General features: G+C 47.2%; 1 protein-coding gene across 2 annotated transcripts; it reads left to right on the top strand.

Moving 5' to 3' along the window:
* The first annotated feature begins 494 nt into the window (after positions 1–494).
* On the top strand, positions 495–21,727 carry CFAP90 (cilia and flagella associated protein 90). Of its 2 annotated transcripts, none has more exons than XM_084782898.1 (3): positions 495–979; positions 19,366–19,482; positions 21,282–21,727. In XM_084782898.1, exons 1-3 carry the CDS (start codon positions 776–778, stop codon positions 21,459–21,461), a joined length of 501 nt encoding a protein of 166 aa, XP_084639024.1. In that variant the 5' UTR covers positions 495–775; the 3' UTR covers positions 21,462–21,727. The 2 variants fall into 2 exon arrangements, with proteins under 2 accessions (XP_084639024.1, XP_084639025.1); XM_084782899.1 differs by lacking the exon at positions 495–979 and adding an exon at positions 1,472–1,591.
* Positions 21,728–22,532: the final 805 nt, after the last annotated feature.

Raw genomic sequence — 22,532 nt, 5'->3', positions numbered from 1 at the left:
CATCTTGCTAAGTGGTTCCCAGGCAAGACTAAAGCCCTAGAGACTTTGGCTCATGGTGGGAAAGTTCCTGGTCGTTTTTCTGACTCACAGTGTACTCAGGCAACCTGCCAGGGGAGAATAGCGGAAAGGAGGAAGTGGGATTCCTAGAGCTGAGGACGGAGCGGCATCAGAGAGGCTTTACATCCTATGGGCTTGACTTTTATGCACGGTCACTCTCCTATGTTCCTGTAACTTGGCCAGCACACATATGAAATGCAGCTACCACCCCATGTTGAGGCCCATGTGTGTGGCCCATGCTCCTGTGCCTTTAACCTTTCCATTATGTACGTGTCACACTGTCCTAGACCACTGCAGGCTTTCTCATTTTTGTTATCTGACTTCTCTAGGATGTAAGCTCCCTGTGGCCGAGGGCTGCTTGTTTCAGGGTTGTATCGTCAGGTCCTGTTGCGTAGTAGCTTTCTGCCACGATCTGTAAAGTTGAGGAGTGCCCTGAGACTTAGAGCAAACTGCGCTGGGAAAGCAGAGGTAGAGGAATGGGTGTGGTTTCTGAGGCGGCTCTTACCAGGAAACTCTCTTTCAGGGTGTGGCGATAAGGACTTAGAAGGAGGCGTCAAAGAACGTCTTAGCCTCGTCACTAAGCAGATGCTGAGGCCACAGCGCAGTTGCCAGGGAACGGCCAAACGCAGACGCCCGTAGGAACGCAGAAGCCTCACAAGCTGATGCTTGAGGCCTGGGCTCCGTAGGTCGAGGTCCGGCCAAAACTGAGCAGCACGCGATGGACCCCAGGGACGTGAAAAAGAAGGGGAGAAAGGTGGAAAAGAAGGGGGAAGAAGAGGAGGGGGAGGAGGAGGAAATCACCGCCTCTTCACTGCGGGGCAAGCCACGCCCTCTCCCCATCTCAGCGGTTTCAACTTTCAGCTACATCCCACCAAGGCGCCAGGACCCCAAAGAACTCAGCTACTTCTCCCGCGAGAGCCAGGTCAGCAGATCCTGCAGAGACAGGGGGCGAGGCCTGCACTATCAGGGAGGGACTTAGGGGCTGTAAGGGAAGTGATGGGGTGGGGCTTCAGTGCTAGGGAGAGGCCTGGGGAGGGGCCACATTACTGAGGCAGTTCAGACACTAATGAATGGGGCAGGGCTTTAGCAGGTAGGAAGGTCTGAGCTCTTAGGGCGGTGCCAAGGGCAACCAGCCAAGTGTTGAGGGCTAGGAGCTAGGGGTTACTCTGTGAGGGGCATAAGAGACTATTGCTCGACGGCAGAGGGCGGTGCCAAGGACAAACTATTGAGCTGCAGAGTCCAGAGGAACTGTGGAGGGGTGCGGAACTGCGGAGGGCATAGAAGCTTCCTGGCTTACAGATGTGGAGCTGCTCCAGGGGTTGGTTTGGGGCTCTGAGTTTGACAGTTGCTGGAGTCCGGGGCAGGGCCCCTTGTCGTCATTGCTTGTGTAGGGGCTGGATTGTGATCCGATGACATTAGTGGGGCAGGCATGGTGAGCAGGCAAGAGAGAGGCCTTCGGCTGAGGCACAAGGACACCAAGAATGTGGCCACCACAACTAAGGGTGTAGACACCTCAGGAAGTGAGGATGGGCAGGTGCGAGCCTAATGCAAGTGATATGTACCCTGAGAGTGAGAGGGAAGAGTTGTGAGCTAAAGGGACCAACCAGGCAATCAGAGCCATTCCTGGTGAGCTGGCCAAAGGTGCCTCTCTGAGAACAGTGGAGAAGCCACCGGTTGTTCATTTCCTAAAAAGCTAAGTAACTACAACCAGGACACTAGGTCATCCTTTCCACTCAGGATCTGTAGGTACGTCACTGAAGTGCCAGGGCTGGTCTACTTGTTGTGGCTCAGCTCCCTGGGGTCTGTCTGCATCAGGTCTGGAGTAACAGCGGAATCAGTTACGATACCCGCAAGATCTGGGTGTGAGAAACATCCGGCCTCTAAATGGCAGAAACAATGAGGAGAATACTCATTCAGTCTTTATTGCTCTGATGAAGCACCACGACCAAAAGCAAACTGAGGAGGAAAGGGTTTGTTTCATTCATATATAAAAAAAGCAGCAAAGGCAGGAATTCGTGGAGGGCAGGAACCTGGAGGCAGGACCTGATGCAGAGGCCATGGAGAGGTGCTGCTTACTGGCTTGCTCCCTCTGGCTTGCTCAGCCTGCTTTCTTATAGAACCCAGGACACCCAGCCCAGAGGTGGCACCTTCTGAAGTAGGCTGGGCCCTCCCATCAATCACTAATTAAGAAAATGCCCTACAGGCTTGCTTTCAGCATGACCTTATGGAGGTGCTTTTTTTTCTTTTTCTTTTTTCTTTTTATTTATTTTTTAATTTATTTATTCAGATTACAACTGAATTGTTATCCCATCACTTGTATCCTCTCATTCCTCCCTCCCTCCCACTTTTACCCTATTCCCCTCCCCTATGTCTATGACTGAAGGGGACCTCCTCCCCCACTTTTTGGTCATAGGCTATCAAGTCTCATCTTGGTAGCTTGCTTATTCCTTGAGTGCCACCAGGCCTCCCCACCAAGGGGAGGTTGTCAACTATGAGGCACCACAGTTCATGTCAGAGTTAGTCCCTGCTCTCCTCCCAACTGTGGAGAAAGTCCTGTCAGGGAGAAATGGTTGAAAAGCAGGCAACAGAGTCCATGTCAGAGATGTCCCTATTCTCCTTACTAGGGGACCCACATGAAGCCTGAGCTGCCCATGGCCTATGTCTATGTAGAGGACCTAGGTCCAGTCCATGCGTGGTCCTTGGCTGATGCTTCAGACTCCACAGGCCCTCCTGGATGCTGCTTAGTTGACTTTGTAGGTCTTCTCGTGGGGCTCCTGTCACTTGTAGGTCTTTATCCTTCTCCCCACTTTTCCACTGGACTCCCTACACTTCACCCAGTGTTTGGCTGTGAGTCTCAGCATCTGCTTCAAATCGCTGCTGGGTGGAGCCTCTCAGAGGAAAACTCTGATGAGCTCCTGTCTGCAAGCATTGAAGAGTATCCTTAATAGTGTCAAGGATTGGCTCTGTTCCATGGGACGGGACTTGGGTTGGGCCAGGCATTGGTTGGACATTCCCTCAGTCTCTGCACTGTCTGTTTTCTTTATTTCTGCACGTCTTGTAGACAGGGTAAGCTTTGGGCCAGTTTTTGTGGGTGGGTCAGTGTTCTCTTCCCTCCACTTTATTTAGACGGTGTCCTCTTCAGTCTCCATGGCCCCTGCCACTAGGAGTCCCGGGTATAGTTCCCCTCATAATCCTCCCAGAGGCTCATTGTGACGTAGGTCTCGAGCTTGTCACAGGGATGCCCACGGTTTCTCTTTTTCTGTCCCTCCATCCCACTCTCCCTAGGTCTGATCTTCATCCTTGTTTCTCTCTGGCTTGCTCCTCTCCTACCTTGTTTCCTCTTTGACCTCTATCTAGTCTGTTTCCCGTTCTGAGTGAGATTTAAGCGTCTTCTCTTGGGTCCTCCTACTTACGTATCTTCTTTGGGTCTGTGCATTGCAGCGTATTTATCCTGTACTAAATGGCTAACCATGTGTATCTAGGTGTGGGCTACCTCACTCAGGATGATCTTTTCTAGTTCCATCCATTTGCCTGAACGTTTCATGATTTCTTTGTTTTTTTTGTTTTTCTGGTTTTTTGAGACAGGGTCTCTCTGTGTAGCCTTGGCTGCTTTGGACTCACTTTGTAGACCAGGCTGGCCTCGAACTCACAGTGATCCGCCTGCCTCTGCCTCCCGAGTGCTGGGATTAAAGGATTTCTTTGTTTTTAATGAGTAGTATTCCATTGTGTAAATGTGCCACAGTTTCATTATCCATTCTTTGGTTGAGGGATATCTAAGTTGTTTCCAAATTCTGGCTATTACAAATAAAGCTGCTATGGGGCTGGAGAGATGGCTCAGAGGTTAAGAGCACTGGCTGCTCTTCCAAAGGTTCCTGAGTTCAATTCCCAGCAACCACATGGTGGCTCACAACCATCTATAATGAGATCTGGTGCCCTCTTCTGGCATGCAGGTGTGCATGTAGGCAAAACACTGTATCCATAATAAATAAATAAATTAAAACAAAAACAAAAACAAAAAACAAATAAGGCTGCTATGAAGATTCTATGAATAATATCCTTAAGCTTCTGGACCAGGCATGATGGTACATGTCTGTCTTCCCAGAACACACAAGCCTAAGGTAGCATAATTGAGAGTTTAAGGCCAATTTGGATTCCATCATGAGACCCTGTCTACAAAACTAACCAACTCTCATCTGTAAATAATTTCCTTTATTGAATGACTTTTACATTTTAAGTGTGCAATGCCTATAAGATAGCCAATTTTTTTTTACTTTATTAATTTATTCTTGTTACATCTCAATGGTTATCCCATCCCTTGTATCCTCCCATTCTTCCTTCCCTCCCATTTTCCCCTTATTCCCCTCCCCTATGACTGTTCCTAAGGGGGATTACCTCCCCCTGTATATGCTCATACGGTATCATGTCTCTTCTTGGTAACCTGCTGTCCTTCCTCTGAGTGCCACCAGGTCTCCCCCTCCAGGGGACATGGTCAAAGGTGAGGCACCAGAGTATGTGAGAAAGTAATATCCCACTCTCCACTCTACTGTGGAGAGTGTTCTGCCCATTGGCTAGATCTGGGTAGGGGTTTAAGGTTTACCGCCTGTATTGTCCTTGGCTGGTGCCTTAGTTTGAGCGGGACCCCTGGGCCCAAATCTGCCTAAGATAGCCAATTTTTATGACTAAAGCATAGGCTTGGTGCACAGAATGAGATAAACAGCCAAGATAGCCTTGGTGTTCAAAGTCTGTGCTATTTTATTGAGAGCATTATAAAAATTGTCTGGATTCTAATGTAATGAAAACTTTCATAACATATCATCTTGAGGGGCTCTGAAATACTATCCAGGTGCCCCCCAAAAGCTATGATTAAAAAATAAGCAGATGGGGGCAAGATAAGTATCAGAGACAGAGGCCAACTTGCAGGATGAAACTAAGGATTCTGGGGACATGACTATGAAACTATTTGTTGACCACTGTTCCATTATTTGTAATAAAGTCAGCAATGCACAGCTAGATAACATTCTAATTACTATAAAATTATTTTCCTAGCTTCCTCTGAACCACTAACCCAAATGCTGAACAGTCTGGGCTTCTATAGAAGGAACTGTTAGGAAGGCAGCTAGAGATTGCCTGATCAGAGGGCACTGGGGCTGGACTCCTCTCCCGTAACAGCTTCGACATTCTGCAAGTGCAGGGCTCTAATCAGAGGAATGGGAGGGACACGTGTTAAGGCTCTGGCCCTGGGGTTGGGGGTGGGGGAAGGATACTGCGTCCTCAGCCTGCCTGGAAGGTCATTAATAGATAATCATGTAAGCCTGACTCCAGAAGCCCTAAAGTTTATAAAATTACCACAAAGCAGACAGCTTTCTGATAAGAACAAGGACATACCCGCCCCCCCCCCATCCCCACCCACCCACAGCCAAGCCAGACAGGTTGCCAACCGTTTGGACCGAAAGGCCTTTGGGAAAGGTGTTCCTAAGACTTTAGACGCAGTGCAGAGCCTTCCTGCCCTGCAAAGCAGGGCAACACTCTCCCTGGCCCCAAGAATGTACTCTCCTTTTCTCTGCCTGGCTCCTACATTGCACACTGTGTGTCTTGTCTAAATTATCTCAGTGGAGATCACAAAGTCCAGACATCTGCAGGGAGACCAGAGCAAGATCCCCTTGACAGAATGAGTTGGGACAAAGAAAAACTCCGCCAATCAATACCTTCAATTTAACCATGTGTTCCCCCACCTATACTAGTGGGTTCTAAATTGGCAGCTCACATAATCACACAGCTACATTTCCATGAGACATCTCAGGTATTCAGTGCCCGGATTTCAACTGTGCATAAAGGTGTGGTTCCCTAGAGGAACCTTCAAAAATACCTATCCCCTTAAGCCTTGCTCAGTTAATTAAATCGGGATCTGTCTGGATCTCTTGTCTGGGCGGGGACTTGTTGGTAGTGGTAAAATCTCATCTTTAAGGAATTTTGTAAACAGTTGCATACATGTGATGATGCAGATATGAAATCTGATACAGCTGCTTTCGAGTCACTGTACCTAAACTGCCCGGATGCTGACCCAATCAGCTATTCAATCTGAAAGGTTATGCTTTAGGTACATTTTGAACGTAAGGTGGCTTCTTGGGCTGGTTGGAACTATGGAGTCTAAGGAACGTGGCTGGGGTTTTGTTTCAGTGGATATTTGAGAACAAAAACTGCTTACATAGATATTTTATATATACACACGTGGACAAAAGTCATAGAAGGTTCTTTCTTGAATTAGCTAGCTAAAACTAAGTTCTGATTGGGTAATGGCTGGGAAACTTCCCAACATAAAGAAAGAGCTGTTCTCCAAATGCACAAGAAATAAACTGAGGTGTCAGGTACACTGTCTGATAGCAGGCAGCCCAAGAGGCCTATCTTTCCAGAGAGTAGAATGCCTTTCGAAGCAAAGCACAAACACATCCCACCAATGGTTACTACTTGCAAAATCCACTCATCACACCTGATTTCCTTTAGAATGTAATTATCTTTTTTCACACTCCCAGTTAAAAAACTAAGATATCAGATTTCGCGCTCGTGCACGCGCGCGCGCGCGCACGCACACACACACACACACACACACACACACACACACACACACACACACACACAGAGAGAGAGAGAGAACTTCCCCTTCTGGACAAGAATGGCAAGTCAGTCTCTCTTCCTGAAAAGCAATTATAATCTGAGGACACTTCATGTCTACCTGCCTCTGTGGCCAGCACCAAGTGTGCCTCCCCTGAGCCCTTCTGTTTATGAGATTAGTGTCTGGCACCCCAACTCCTTGAGCATTAAGACCTGTGGAACAGCCTCTTGCTTTGTCAGCAACATCTCTTTTCTCCTTGTGTTTTATAGCATCAGATTCACTGTCAGATAAACATTTTCTTTTTATATCAGCCTTTCCTTTAACATTGGCATGAGGGTTAAGAAATAGTTCCATGAATTCTGGGTAATTTAAGTTAGTTTCAGATTCCCATGTACTGTTAGCATCTGTACATCTCTCTGACTCTTTCTAGGCTTCACCTTTTTATGTATTCCACGCAGGCCCAGTCCTTTCCCAGCACGGACTCTTTAGGCTCTGACATTTGGCCATCATTCTTCCTATTTTGTGTCTTTTCCACTCTTCCCCCCTCCCCCCATTACACATTTACTAGAGTCCACTTTTAATTTTGTAAACGTACAGGTTTCTCACTGCTTTGGATGTTGTAGGCCATGGCTTTCCAGACTCTGTGCCCTCGGCTCTAGTTGCATTTTGTCCACTTCCTTTTAAATAAAGTTTTATTAGAACACAGTCCCCACCACCACCACCGTCATACCATCTCAAGAGCAACAAGGACAGCCAAACACATCTTCCAATTCTCCTGACCAGTTAGCTGGTACTAATGTAGCAGGACTGAAAAAAAGTGTCCTTTGCCCTTTTGGTTATTTAGAATAACTAGCGAGAATTCTTAATTAGGTTTGCTAAGAAGTCAACTAAGTGTAGACCTACAGGGCTCACTCAAACTCTCTGTAGTGGTACAGCAGTGGTTCTGATGTCAGTGCTGTGCTCTGAATGTCTGCTCCCCATCCTCAGACTGTGTGCAGAAATCATGTCCCCCGACAGTGGTGGCTTCAGGATTGGGAGCTCTTGGGTACTTAGGCCATGAGGTAGATTCACACCTTCATAAGAGAGGACTCTCACTGCTCCCAACATGAGAGTACTCGAGATGGTACCATGTATGAAGCTGGCAATAGGCCCTTACCAGACTCTGAGTCAGTCAGACTCTTAAAGTTGGACATTCCTGTTGTTTTAAAGCCACCCACTCCATAGTATTTTGTGATAACAGCTGGATTAGACGGAAATAGTTGATGGCTGTTGATGCCCTTAGGATGTTTCATACTGTGTGACAGATTTCTGCCACTGACAACAATTTTCCTACCTTAAACCAACCAAAAAGCTGGTGGTTTCCATGCACAGCTACTTGTTCCTGTAGTGCAGCAGGTCCTGGTGCAAACGTGTGTGCAGAAAGTCTTTTCACCTCCATGTGCCTGGGAAGCAAAAGAGAGAGCAAGGGAATGGAGCTATTTTCAAGGATGCACCCCCAGTTATCTACCTTACTGGGTCCATCTTCTCCGTAGATTTCCTCCACCTCCCAATAGAGCTATCATCAAGGGACCTAGCCCTCAACACATGAGCTTTGTGGGACATTTAATATCCTAACCATAGAAATGAACTTAAAAAACCAACCACCAAAAAACCAAAACAAAACAAAACAAAAACAAAAACAAAAAACCCACCATAAATGGGAGGATACAAGGGATGGGATAACCGTTGAGATGTAATATGAATAAATAAATTAATAAAATAAAAATTTAGAAAACCCACCATAACTTGGCTCAGGAGTCCTGCACAAAAAGATTGCCTTCGTGCTTACTAGCTTTGTGCTCTGGCCCAAGACACAGCCCCCTGTGTCACTCCAGCCATCTATGGGGTAAGCAGTGCCAGCCTCCCGGAGCTCACGTAAGAACTGATAGCATCAGGACTGAGAAGACCGTTCAGTTGTAGAACAGCTGCATACACATAAAGATCTAAGGTCCAGTCCCCATCATCACCCACATAAAAAGCCGTGCACTGCTCTGCTTGTGGTCCCACGTTTCATGGTGGGAAGGTAGGGACGGAGAACCCCGGAGCTCACTGGCCAGCCAGTCTCAGCGAGCTCCAGGACCAGCGAGAAACCTCTGAAAAGGATGAGGTGGAGAAGAATGGCGGGAGATAACTACGTTAACTTCTGCCCCCACGCCTGAGCTAATGAACCAGTGTGACATGAGATGCAGTGAGCCTGGTGTGAGTGCAGCTACTGTTCTTTCACTGTAGTTATTGATGATGATTATTTTTCACTAATTGCCCATTCCCAGCAACCCATCTCTTTTACACCCGGCCATCCTTCACTGTCAGTGATTACTACTGAGGGCCACAGTAAAGATGAGCATCCATGCATTGCCCTTGACCTTTGAACTCATCCACCCCAGGGGGCCCTTCGTATGCATGCTTTGCAGGCTGCACACTTAGTTAAAACCCCAGTAATGCCCCTGAATAAGGTGACAAGTCTGTCCTCTCAAGCTACCATCTAGAATGCGACCAGCTCGGCCACTGCTCCCTAGGGGGCCCTAGCAGCCTGTGTTTCCCTAAGAAATATGGTTCCAGAGGCAGCAAAGCAGATTCAGTTTGATGGCGTTTTTTTTTTTAAATTGCCTTTCTCTTCTTCTGTTGTGCACAGCATTTCTGCGCCTGAAATGGAAAAGCCGAGTTGTAGGAGAATGCCCTTTTATGAAGGTTTTGATTAAATCCCTCAAAGTCTAACAGTAACATTAAAAAGAAATCGCCTAAGTGGCTTTAGAATGCATTTTCCAGCAGGCTAGGGTGGATTGTAGAAAGCTGTTTTGAGGAAAGCTGTGTTCCACAGGCCCCTCTCTGGCTTTGCTGGGATTAGCTGGAATCCCTTCTGCATGTGCAGAACTGCGGATGTGGAGGCGAGGGCTGACGGTGCCCTTGTGTGCTGTGAGCTCTACTCCCTGACGGCCGAATATGTCCTCTGGTCCAGGGTAGTAAGAACTTCCTGAGTATGAAGGCTCATGCGGTTTGTCCAGCGCTGCAAAGCACATAGTCCCAGGACCACAGCCAGGGTCCAGTACACAGGGTGTGCTCCCCCAACCCCTCACTGTACAATGCCTTGCCATGTTAGGAGTCAGCCATGTTTGACCATGTGTGTTTGAGCACCCTTAGTTGGCTGTAGAGGAAGGGAAACCATCCTGTGGTCGATGTACCTGGTAGGATGACTCTTACTCTCAGCCATACTAGTAGAAAGCAGAGTGCCTCTCTGCATGCCTACTCCCTCCCCTTCTCCCCACTCCTTTTTTCATTTGCAACTATTCTGGTCTAGCCCACTGAATATGTCACCTGCTTATCTTACTATTGTGTTTCCCCTAGTGCAATATCAGCTACCATGGGGCAGTGATTAATGTTTGTCATGTTACATCCTCAGCTGTCAAGACAAGGGCTGGCTATCGGTACCCCCTTGGTACCCCCCATAAACACCTGCTGCATGGATGGACACAGGGAATGGGAAGTTTTAAAAACAAAGGCCTCAGCCACCATTTTAGAAGATGCATTTAGAAAGCCAGGGGCTCTGTTGATGGTTTAGTGGTTTAGTACTCTACCCATGAGGTGCCTGGTGCGGATCCCAGGTGCCTCTCATCTTGTGCTAGCTGCAAGCTTGTTGGCCACTGAGCCATCCCCAGGACTGGCAAGTCCTAGAGTGTGGAGCAGAGTGTCTTCCTCCAAGGCAGGTGGGACTTTCTAAACAGAGGGACCCAGCTTCTCTTTGGAACTCAGCCATGAGGAAGGAGGGAGGAAAGGGAGGAGGCGACTATGTCCTTCTGCTTGGAGACTGTTCTTACCACTGGCAACACTGCCCACAAACTGGTGTGACCTCTACATGCAGTGGTGGGTCTGTTATATCTCCAGACACAGAGGATCACATAAGCATGTGCCTGGTTTTCAGTTTTCTCATTTGTGTGTATGCAGGCTGTACACATGTCTCTGTATGTGCAGGCACAGGGAGGCCAGAGGACAACTTTGGGTGTTGCCAGGGTCTCTCACTGATCTGGAGATTGCTGAGGCAGTTAGAATGGCTGGCCAGCGACCCCTCAGGATCTGCTCCCAACTCTGTGAGCCCCTGCACCTGGCCTTTTTTCTTTTCTTTAAGTGTGAGGACTGGGGTCTGTCCAGGTCCTCATGAACACAGGGAGAGCACTTTGATGACAAGCCACCCTCTCTTCCCCCTTCCTCTCTATCCTCTTCCTTCTTGCTCCAACTCACCACTCTTCCTACTTTTATTTCCCTTTTTAAAATTTCCTCTTTTGGGACAGGATTTGATAATGTAACCCCAGCGGGCCTGGAACTCTCTAAGTAGACTACAGCTAATCCAGTCTTGTGGTGATAGCGCCTCTGCGTCTATGCGTTAGTACTGTAGGTGCGTGCTACACCACCCATTCAGCTGGCTCTGTTCCATTTGATGAAGTAATATATGAAACCAGCTTTAAGTACCCTAACCAGACTCTACGGTTCTTGGCGTGACTAAGTGACGAAGAAAATACATTTTTGTTGTTTCATGTCTTTTGTTTGTGGGTTTTTAACTTTTTGGTGGGGAAAAAAAAAGAGTGAAAATTAAAATAAAAAGTTTACTTAGTTCAAACTTCTGAGGATGAAAATTATTAGCAGCAGACCTTGGCCTTGCTGAGTCTCTGCCATTTGGCCTCACTGTCTCCAGGCATGAGTGCTAGGAACTGGTGACAAGGCAAGCAGTTACACCTGTAGCCAGGAAGCAGACGCTTACAGCCCCCCCCCCCCCAACTCCATCAATGCTGTCCTTTTAGTGCCTAAGGACCCCACAAGAGGCCCTGGCTCTTAAAGGTACATCACCAACTTACTTTACTGCCATGCTGGGGACCAAGTTCCAACATAGGCGCTTTTAGGGATCATGGCGCATAGCACAGGGATGAGTAATTGCAAGCAGATGGCACAAGAAAACAAGTGAACTTTCAGCCTCTGAGGCTCACCCTTACCTGCTATGGTGTGAACATCCAGAGACGCCTTGCCAGTGAGGAGGCAGAAACACTGCAGAGGGGAGCATAGCTGGCTCTGCAGTCACCAGGGCTCCCCTTTGTGATGAGGTAGGCCTGTGAACTAAGGCGTGGAGTTCAAATACTCTCCCCATATGACAGAGATACAAGCCAGCTGCGAGGAATTCTGCCAACTTCAGGAGTAAACTATTCTGATACTATTTGAGAAGTTGTAAAAATCTTCAAAGCTTATGATCCCAGCATCTGCATTGTGAAGACAGGATCTTGTCCCCAGGCAAGCCACGGAGGACCGTTAAGCATAGTCCCTCAAAGGTTCTGATACCCATTTTTGACAAGCTGCGGCCCTCTAGACTGGAGTCTTGAGTGCTGTTAACATTGTCTTAGCTCAGCATACAGCCTGTTTCCCATGGAGATGCTCTGGGCTTACCAGAAGTCAAATGAGGCCCTTACAGAATCAATGATCTTGGCAAGTTTTAGTTTTGAAACTAGGTCATATGCTTGTGGGTAAGTGGACGTATGAGTGCTGTGGCCTTGAAGAGAGAAGGAGGAGGCGGAGTAACTCACCAGCGATTTCCACTTAAGCCAGGCTGGGCCTCAGGGACAGAGAGACTTGGTCAGTAGCATGGCAGAGTTTGCCCTTACTAACTCTCAAGACTCATTTTCGGCATCATTTTTGAACTCTGTGCCTGATTGGCTGCCTTCAATTGGCTGCAGTGAGGACTTCTTTTGTATATGTGTGTATTAGTCTTTTGTTTGCATTTATGTCTGTGTGTGACTGGTATACACAGAGGCCAAAGAGGCCATCATATCCCCAGGAAGTAGATTACAGGTGCGTGTGATCCAGGCAGGTGCTTGGGAACCACATTCAAATCTTTTTGATGTATAAGTGTTTTTTAGCCACTGACCCATCTCTCCAGGCTCCACAGTGGGGATGTTTACACCACAGGAATCAGCAATCACTACCAACGAGGTAGATTTCTTTCTGCAGTGAGTGGTTAGTTTCACAAAAGTACAACATTGGGCTGAAGACAATAAGTGTAATACATTAGACACTGATTCATTTCTCATGTTTTCCCAATGTGAGTGCTGGAAGCTCTTGGTGTGGTGACTTGACAACCCACTATGCCTCTTTTTTTAAAAACATGTAAGTTGTAATGAGAGTTATTTATATTTTTATTTGAAAGCACCATGAATTTGTATTATATATTCCTAGGTAATTATATAGACAAATACAAAATATTTAATCTCATATTCACCTCCCCTCCCTACTTGCAGCCCCTCTAGGACACCTTCCCTTCCTCATCCCCATCTTTGTCCTTCTATTCCTCATCCCCATCTTTGTCCTTCTATTCCTCATCCCCATCTTTGTCCTTCCCTTCCTCATCCCTATCTTTGCCTCCCCCTTCTCTTCCTCATCCTCATCCCCATCCTTCTCTTCCTCTTCCCTTCTCCTCCCCTTCCTTTTTCTACGTCTTGTACTCCTCCCCTTTCTCATCCTCCTCAATCTCCTATACCTCCTCCACCTCTCTCTCCTCCTCTTCCACCTCCTTCGCTTCCTCCAGCACTGCCCTCTCCTCCTCCCTGCCTCCTCCTCCTTCCCCACCTCCTCCATCTACTTCTCCACCACCTCTTTCATAGCACCCTCCCCTTCTTCCTCTTCTTCATAACTCACCTGGGTCAAATTAGTGTTACCCATGTGCACGTAGGTGTTGGGAACACTGGGCCAACTCTATAGTCCGCACTTCTGAAGAAGACTGACCTTCAGCAGCCATCAGCTGCTGAAATCTCCTCAGTTAGGAGTGAGACTGCACAGGCCCTTCCCTGTTCTTGTTGGAGTGTTGCCTGGCTTGGTCTTATTCAAGTCTGATCCCGCTCTTCGTGGTTCCATGGTTCCCAGAGCCTCGTAGTCTCCAGGACATTGGAATCATTTATTGCATCCTCTGAGTTCTCCATACACACACAAACGGAGATGGAGCCTGTGTACCTAGAGGTGGCGGACCTTGGAACCAACCATGCTGCCAGCACAGACTACTGTAAGAAGATAGAGAGCTACCTTTTAAACTTGTTTTCGAATAAAGATGTGTTTGGTGACCATATAGTGTCATTCTCATTGCAATTACATAAAAATATGTGACGCATGCCTTTAATGCCACCAATTAGGAGGCAGAGGCAGCAGATCTCAGAGTTCAAGGCTAGCTTGATCTGGGATATAGACACACACACACACACACACACACACACACACAATATTGTAATATACATATATATATATAAGCATGTGTCAAATTGTTAAAAAGAGTATGAAAGTACACATATCTCTTATTTCTTTCCCACAGAATTTAAGCAATTTAATTTGATGAGGAAGAGTATGTTTATATTTAATGTCACATGAAAAGGAGGAGAGAAGAAAGGACTCGGGTCCCAGTTTACTCTGAAGCTCTCACCCATTATTTGTATGTGTGTTTAACTTCTAGAAAGAGAAGAGCTTCTAAGCTGTGTGTGTGTGTGTGTGTGTGTGTGTGTGTGTGTGTGTGTGTGTGTGTGTGTGTTTTGGAGGGGGGGACAGTTCATGATATAATAAACCCTACAACCTCAGGGTGGAGGTTGGCCTTGCAGGCCACAGGTGGTAGATGCCCCCCTCAGTTACCCATTTGCATCAGTCAGGACAAGGCCAGCCATGCTGCAGCAACAAGCAGCTCCACAGAGCTCAGCGACTTGACTTCTCATGCTACGTGTCAAGTGGGCTGGGCAGTGTGTCCTTGCTCAGGTTAGTCATCCAGCAGCCGCCTCGCAGGCTGCTCCCACTCCATGCTGCGTGTGTCCCTGGGGGCCAGCTCTTCAGTACCTTCTGTCTGAGGGGTAACGTGCCACAAAGGTAACTGCTTTCACCAAGTGTATTGGCCAGAAGTATGGCACAAAGTGCCACAGGCTTGGTGCCTTAGAGCAATGGAAACTCACCTTTCACAGTCCCGGAGAGTGGAGGTCTGCTCCCTTTTCTGGGTTTAGAGGGGAAGCTCAGCTCTGAACGAACACTTTGTTTCTCCTGATAGTCACCTTCCTGTCCTGTTCACACTGTCTTTCCTGATACTCGCTTCTGTGTTCAAATCCCAACTCCGTAAGGACACCAGTCGCATTGCATAGTGTTGTCACATTATAATATAACCTCATCTTAGCAGCCCTGCCTCCGAACAGGATGGTATTCTGTACTCTCTGGGGTAAGACTTCACCATGTGAGCTTCTGGAGGACACAGTTCGAGCCACAGCACCCAAGAGGTTGCTCTACAGACTTCTGTCTGCAGCACGGCAGAACCGTCATGTGACAGTGTGACAGCTGAGATGCCCAGCTGTGTCCACAAGCTCAGAGCACACGAGAACTTACCATCCCTTCTTCTGTGCCGTGCACTTTCCCGTGTCTCAACGTTTCATTTGTAACATTTTAGTATTTTTTAAATTATGTTTTATATATTTTAGTGTGGATTTTATTCCCATGCTCAAACTGTAGTCTCATTTAAAGTAAGATTTCTCTATTTCTGTCCTGGAGCCTAAATTGGCACCTTCCAGCTATTTTTAGCTCATTTTCCACCACTATAATTAAATACCCGAGGCTGTGTATCTTAGAAAGAAAATATTTATTTAGGTCACTGTTCTGGAGTTTCCCGAAACCACAAGTGCTAATGGTCTCACTGGCTCAGAGTCTTGGAGCCGTCAGGACATGCTAAGAGGCTGGGAATGTGCACGCATGTGCTTCCTGGAGCAATGCAGGGCACACACACACTGAGAGGCTGGGAGTGTGCACACACCTGTTTCCTTGGCCCGTCTCAGTATGGAGCCCCATGTAGTGTCAGTGACCTCCAAAGGCACCACCTCTTGCACTAGGTTCAGATCAAGACCCAGTGCTTTTAATACCGAACAATGGATATCAAGTCTCCACAGCTGGAGACTTCAGACGGAATAGAAGAAATGCATGATGGGAGTGGAAGACACAAGGCCCACTGCACAGATGTCATCCACACACACAACAGGCTGGAGGCTACAGAGCATCAGCAGTTGGGAGCACAGGGGGTAAACTGAGGGCAGGACATCAGACACCCCATACAGCACACAGTGTTACCATGTTTTGGCAGCACTCAAAGCACAAGCCAAGGCAGAGGCCACGCTCCAGTATTTTCTATTTTTCTCTGTTTTTCAAAGAATCTGAGGGAGAGAGAGATGATTCTGAGAGACTTTAATTGTGCAGCACCGAGTCTGTGTTGCGATAGCATCTCAATACCAATTGGTTTTTATTAAAATCATTTTGCTTCAAGCCACAAAGGAATGAAAGAACAAAGGATGGAAGATCAGTAATGGAAGACACACTTTGGCTCTGCTGAGGCATTGGAGAAGGACGGTTCTTTCCTCTGTGAGGCTGCCCATCTGCTAGTAATTTTTTTATTTTTATTCTTATTCTTCAATGATAGAAAAATTAATCTTCTGCTCTGGAACATTCTGACTATGCAGCACGCACATGGCAGGGGGGTAGTGGGGGCGTGGGGGACGGGATAGGGGATGTGGAGCACTATCTACAGTTCTCATCAGTCCATGCCCAGAAGCACTGAAATTCCTAGTCCAGATCAAGATGTCCTAGGCGCTTGCAACACCCTGGAACCCTCACAGCATGAGCTCTTAGCTGCTCCCTTTTCATGAGTTTCAGGACAGCTCATTAGAGTGAGAAGCAATAGACTTTGTTTCCCCCCCCCCCGTGAAGTTGCATATTGCAATAGGTTTCTGTGATGTGGAGCATATGTAAGAGCTACTACACGCTCATTTCTTAAGTCTGTTCTTTGGTCTTTGGGTCTTCTACCTGGATAAGCTCAGGCCCCCAGCAGGACCCACTCCATTCAGGAGGGTTGGCCTGCTGAAAGAACGTGGCAAGAAGTGCAGCCCAGGCCGATCGTAGCAATTTGTTTCTTTTCCGTTCGTGCTTCCCCACTTCTCATGTGGTTCCTTTACCTGAGCAGGCTTGTCACCTCGTGGGAGCACTGTTGGGCGTGGGATGGGGAACATCATCCACTTCTGCTTTCGTTTATGGTCCTCAGGATGCAGAAGAGAACTACCCAATCACAAGTGTTCGTACTGTGAGCTGTGGCTTATGTCCCCAAACCTGCAATATCATGGTGTTAGCCAGAGTGAGGAGCGCTTCCAGAGAGGGAACAGAACTGAACTCGTACTGTGAGCCTACCACGCGATTGCTTAAGTAACCGTGGACGTCGCCCTGAATTCAATTTCCACCACCCACATCAGGTGGCTCACAGGTGGCTGTAACTCCAGCTCCAGGGAATCCAATGCAGTTCACTGACCTTTAGCTACCTTTTCATGGCTTTACTCATCCAGATGCCCACACATGTAAATAAAAAGGAATATTTAAAAAAAATGTTCTAGCTGGGTATGGTGGCCCACACTTTTGATTCCAGCACTTGAGAGGCGGAGGCGGGTGGATCTCTGTGAGTTCGAGGCCAGCCTGGTCTCCAAAGCAAGGTCAAGGCCAGCCAGGTCCACACAGAGAAATCCTGTCTTGAAAAACCAGGGGGAAAAATTGCACAGTGTGGTGGCCTCTCCAGTTAGTCTGGTCTTGCCGCAAGCCTCTCCCGGACTCAGCCAACAACTCCAGCACTCAGAAGATCTACCTGGGTCTGTTATCCTCTCCTGAAGAGGGGCAGACCCGGCTGGGGAGAATTTACACCCACTGTTCCTGCAGAGTGAGTGCTTAGCTTGGACTTTCTTTGTGCTACTGAAGGGCGCTTGCTGTTTCTCCCAGAAAGCATTGCTGCTTCGCCCAGAAAACACTGCTTCTTCGCCTGTGCAGGCTGGCAGCCCCCCACCTTCTGCAACAACACATCTGCACTGAGTGTTCAAGACATTGAGAGTTCCCTGTCATGCCTTAAAATGCGATTTTAAAGAAACTCAGATTTATTTGATAAGCAAATGTCTAATTTTATAGAGTCAAAGTGATTGATGTTTTCTTTATGATATTTTCCTTATTGCATTTATGCGTAGGAGGCCCCTTATGGGCTTTTTTTTCCCCACTTATTTTCTCTGTTCATCTAGAATTTGCTTTGTCTACAGTGTGATGTGAAGACACAAGGAACTAGCCAATGTCACAGCACTAAATGCTGAGAATTTATCTCCATTGAGTTAGTGTTTTGTTTTTTTTTTAAAGCTCTGTCTAGATAATGAGGTACCTTCTCAGGAGACAATACTCAGGGCAACTGGTGCCAGCACTGTAATGGCCCACAGTGAAATGGAGATAGAAGCCACTGCCTCTAGTGATAGGTACAGAATGACTCTGAATTTAGTTAAACCAAGATCTGCCAGTGGGTGAAAGTTCCCTGCTTATCACACTGCTGGACACAGTCTTACAAATCTTGGAACTGCGACTCTTAAAAACCACATTGTTTCCCTCACATCAGGCACTGCCAGGTGTATGCTATCTCCCAGAGTCTACCTGGTGGACCATCCATGAATGACCTCATTGTTGGATGCTGTATCGCTCGCCATCCCCATCACTGCCAGCAACTCTGGGATCCTGCACTCTGTCCACTCAACATGCGTGCACACTCTTTCTTTCCACTACTTAGTTTTGTCTCTGTCCCAAACAGGAAATCATTCTAGTATCATTATCATGAAAAAACAAACAAATAAAACCAAACCAAACCACCTCAATATAAGTGAGACAGCTGCTGCTCAAAGCAAATCCCACAGATAAACCAAGTATGGGCCTTTAGAGCAACAAACCCAAGCCTGGTGTGAGAGATGAAGATTAAATACAACCTAACACGTGGATTATTTATTTTACTGGATACCACACAAACAGATTGACTAAGAACAAGTTGAGGAAGAAATCCAGAGATATGTAGAACATAGTTGTACTAACAGGTCATCTTCCAGAACATGTGCATGTGTATCTATAAATGTATAATGTGTGTTCATGTTATATATGTAGATGTATTACATACACTCATGGATATCAAATACAAAGGGCCATAGCTGTACATAGGATGTAAGAAAAATATTTTTGTATCTTACGAGGGAGGCTTGCGTATAGGAAGTGTGACCATTGGCCAAGAGCTTGAAGGGGTAAGTGCTGCTTGGTTGGTGCTGTCATAGCACCCAATTACTGCTGAGTTTTCATAGCAGAATTAGGTTATATGAGACAGTCTGAGATCAGGTCTTGAGGGTGGAGCCCTCACGAATGGGTGATGATGCAGCACAGGTGCCATGTTTGTAGCAGAGAGCACCCCACACCTTGACATTGCGCGTCCAGCCTCTAAGCTGAGAACAGCTCGGTCCACACTATTTCCTCATAGCAGCTTGAATGGACCAAGGCTTGAACCCTTGCAGTGGTGTCAGAGGGAGCAGACTTTGAGTCATATCTCAAGGAGGACCACCAGACAGCTGAGGAGAGGCGCCGTCGAACCCCCGCACTGAGACTTGGTCCTGGCAATACTCTGCTCTTGCTAGCGGGGTCACAGCTGGATCTGCCATGTGTGCTGTCCCTCCTCAGTGCCTGCTCACACAGAGACTGTGCAATTCCAGTCCTCACTGGACTGTGCTGGTTCCTGTGCTGCACCAGGACCAGAGCCTCACCTTTCAAACACACCTCTCTCTCTCTCTGTTTATTCCCAGACAGGGGTCATCTCCCTCTATGACTGTGTTTTTAACAGGAGACTAGATTATAACCAGAAATTACATCGAGATGACAGAGAACATGCAAAACACCTGGGACTTCATATTAACGAGGAGGTAAGATAAGCTGATGATGCTAGTAGACCATCAAAGCTGTGCATATGTGTATGTACCCATGCATACATGTGTACACATATATAGTGTGAATATACATGCATGAATGCATATATATTTATATATGTGCATATACATATACAGTGCACCCACATGTATTATGTATATGTGTTCATGTGCATACATGTGTATATATTGAATGTGTGAATACATATGGTATGTGTGTGCCTGTGTAACATTTTCATGCACTATCTATATGTATGTGACATGCAGATCTATATACACATACACATGTATTTTGTATATGTACATGTGCATATATGAACACATGTATATATATGTTTATATTTGTGTGCATGTATAGGTGACCATATGCAGATATTTGACTTTGTGTTCTTTTGCTTTATGTAGCTTTGTTTATGTGGCTTGCATCTATTTTATTGTGCTGTGAAGTTAAGATTCTTCTGTTCTGTGTCTCTATTTTTGCATTAATTTTTCTGAATGGTTCTGGGGTCCTGGACAATTTAAAGAAAGTAAAATTAGAAAGTGCTTTTCAACAGCTGGTAGTCCCTGCTTGCTCACCCACTGAGCCCTGGCCACCAAGCCTCGCTTTTCTAGGGACACTTTGCTTTCATCTCCCCAATGTTTCCAAATGGGAGGAGTTGTCAGGAATCACCTACAAAGGGAGGTGGCTGGCGGCAGTGGCACCTCTGTCAGGGTTGCAGTGGACAGGCGCTGGGGATGTTTTCTCTCCTGAGCCAGGCTGGGCCCATCCTGGTTTGTGTAGGCACTTCTGCCCTTTGACATGACCCTCAGTCCCGACTGAGGATGGCGGGTCTTTTAAATAGTCCGACTTTGCACAGACTACTACACAGCACGTCACATGGAGACTCTGACACAGTAGCTTCTGGTGGGATTGCTACTGACCCACGAGATTATTCCCTGTGGTTGTCATTAAGACCCCCGAGTCTACAGATGTGGTACGGTGGCTGGGTGCTTGTTTTGCATGTGAGTGAGGTTCCTGGCATCTTGCCACTCTTGGAGCTCTTCATTTGACCTGGAGTTTAGTGCTAAAGTCACCATGGTGTCACTCATTGCATGGACATGGGTTTTTATAGTTGCTCAAGGTGATGCATCCTGACTTGGCATTGAAGTTCCTGTTTTCTGACGAGAAGAAAGTGCCTCAAATGGCATATTGTTTGGCGCTCTCCCTCTCTCTTGTGGAGCATAAAGGGACTGAGACACAAGTCGATGTCTGTGTAGAGCTGATGATATTATGATAAAGAGAGAAGAGTAAAAGGCAAAAGTCAAAGAAACAACCTGTTTCCATGTTGATGGACAACATGCCCAGAGAGCTCTTTAAAGTGAGGGTAGTGAAAGGAAGGGTCTGGAAACACTTCCGGTGACTTGGGTGCCTGGAACTCTCTGGCAGTGACATGGCCAAGCAAGGTGTATGGGAAGAACTGAGTCTTGAAGCTCGAGGCTGCTGTCCTGTATGCTGGGGTGGAGAGAGCCTGGCGGGGGATGTGCTGGGAGAGGGCAGGAGAGGGGCTGGAAGGCGGAGAGGTGGGACTGAAGTCAGACCACAGCTGGTGCCTACTTCAGGGTCTCACATTTCCTCCAGATAACAGGATAGTAGAGGGCCACGAGCAGAGAGACTGGACTCCCTGGATGTGTACGTGCAAGCATCATTGAGATGCCATCTGGTTGAGACGTCTGATGAACAGGCCACTGTGCCCATGCACTGGAGGTAGAAAGGGTTTCTGTGTTCACAATGGTGACTGCATATTTCATCTTCCCAGGAGCAGGAAAGGACCGTGCCGGTGCTGATGTCCTCTGTCTATGGAAAGCGCATCCATCAGCCCATCGAACCTCTAAACAGAGGCTATGGCCGCGTGAACCACGTGCAGGCCGACTTCTACAGGAAGAATGACATTCCGAGTATCAAGGTGCCCGACTTCGGGCACATCAACCCAGCTTGAAGCAGTCCTGTGGTTTACAGGGCACGCTGAAGGGCCCTGTCACAAGTGAGGTTGTGCAGAAAGGTAGCACCCTCCAACCTCCAGCTCATGTTCTGTCACCTCACAGGAGGATAAGCGCATGCGCATTTAAGGCAACCCTGGCTCAGAACCTGGCCGGGAACTTTTGCGCATGTTCTGAAGCACTAGTGTAAGGGTTTTGACAGGATTTATGTAAAATGACACCGATTCATTTTGAGGACCCGAATAAAAGAAAAACTTGCCTCCTAGTGGTGGTAGCTGTGTTTGTTGTGTGCTGGGTCTCCACTCTGCAAGGATTCTTTGAGGCAGGGTTCACTGGCGCATCTCTCAGGTCTTTCTCTGTCACGTAGGGAACCCTCCCTGCCCACAGTATGAACAACCCTTCTGTGCTTCTCTGATAGGAGATGTTAACAATGGCCCTCAACATGACCAAGCTCTAGACAGGACATTCTGTTTTCTTAAGGTTATAAAATTTGTCACATACAAATTGAATTTTGCATAACAGAATAAAAACCCCTGTACATTCGTACTGCCCCACCTCCAGGGAGAAGCTGTCGCAGGTGCAGCGCACAGGCTGGACTCTTGTGTCGGACAGACGTAAGGAAAAGTCTGCTTGTTGCATCTTCTTTCTGTTTGATCTGATATTTTGTCATCTTTAGGTGAGATCTCCAAACATAGACAAGCTTTCTTGTGAATCTACTACCAGGGTGGAGCCATGTGCAGGGTGTGGTCCCAAGCACTGGAGGTCTGGGTACCCATGCTGTCATTGACGCTGTGGACTGACACAGGCCTTGTACGCTGTGCCACCGAGACCCATCTCCAGCCCATGGCTTTCATTCTGAACAGTCTCCTTGTTTGGAAGCAGCTGATTTTTAGCCTATTTGGGAAGTGTTTATTTTGCAGGAGAATTTGACACACACACACTCAAGCGTTAAGATATATTTTTAATGAACGGATCTTTTGGAAGAAATCACATCTCATTCACCGTGACTGAATTCCTCACAGTTGAACAGTTAACGGGCAGGTGATCTAATTAATTTTCGTGCTCAATCA

This window comes from Acomys minous (assembly GCF_964271855.1).
Source record: "Acomys minous genome assembly, chromosome: 5".
Taxonomy (NCBI): domain Eukaryota; kingdom Metazoa; phylum Chordata; class Mammalia; order Rodentia; family Muridae; genus Acomys; species Acomys minous.
Note: the sequence above shows the minus strand (reverse complement) of the source record. Positions and strands in the feature narration are given on the sequence as shown.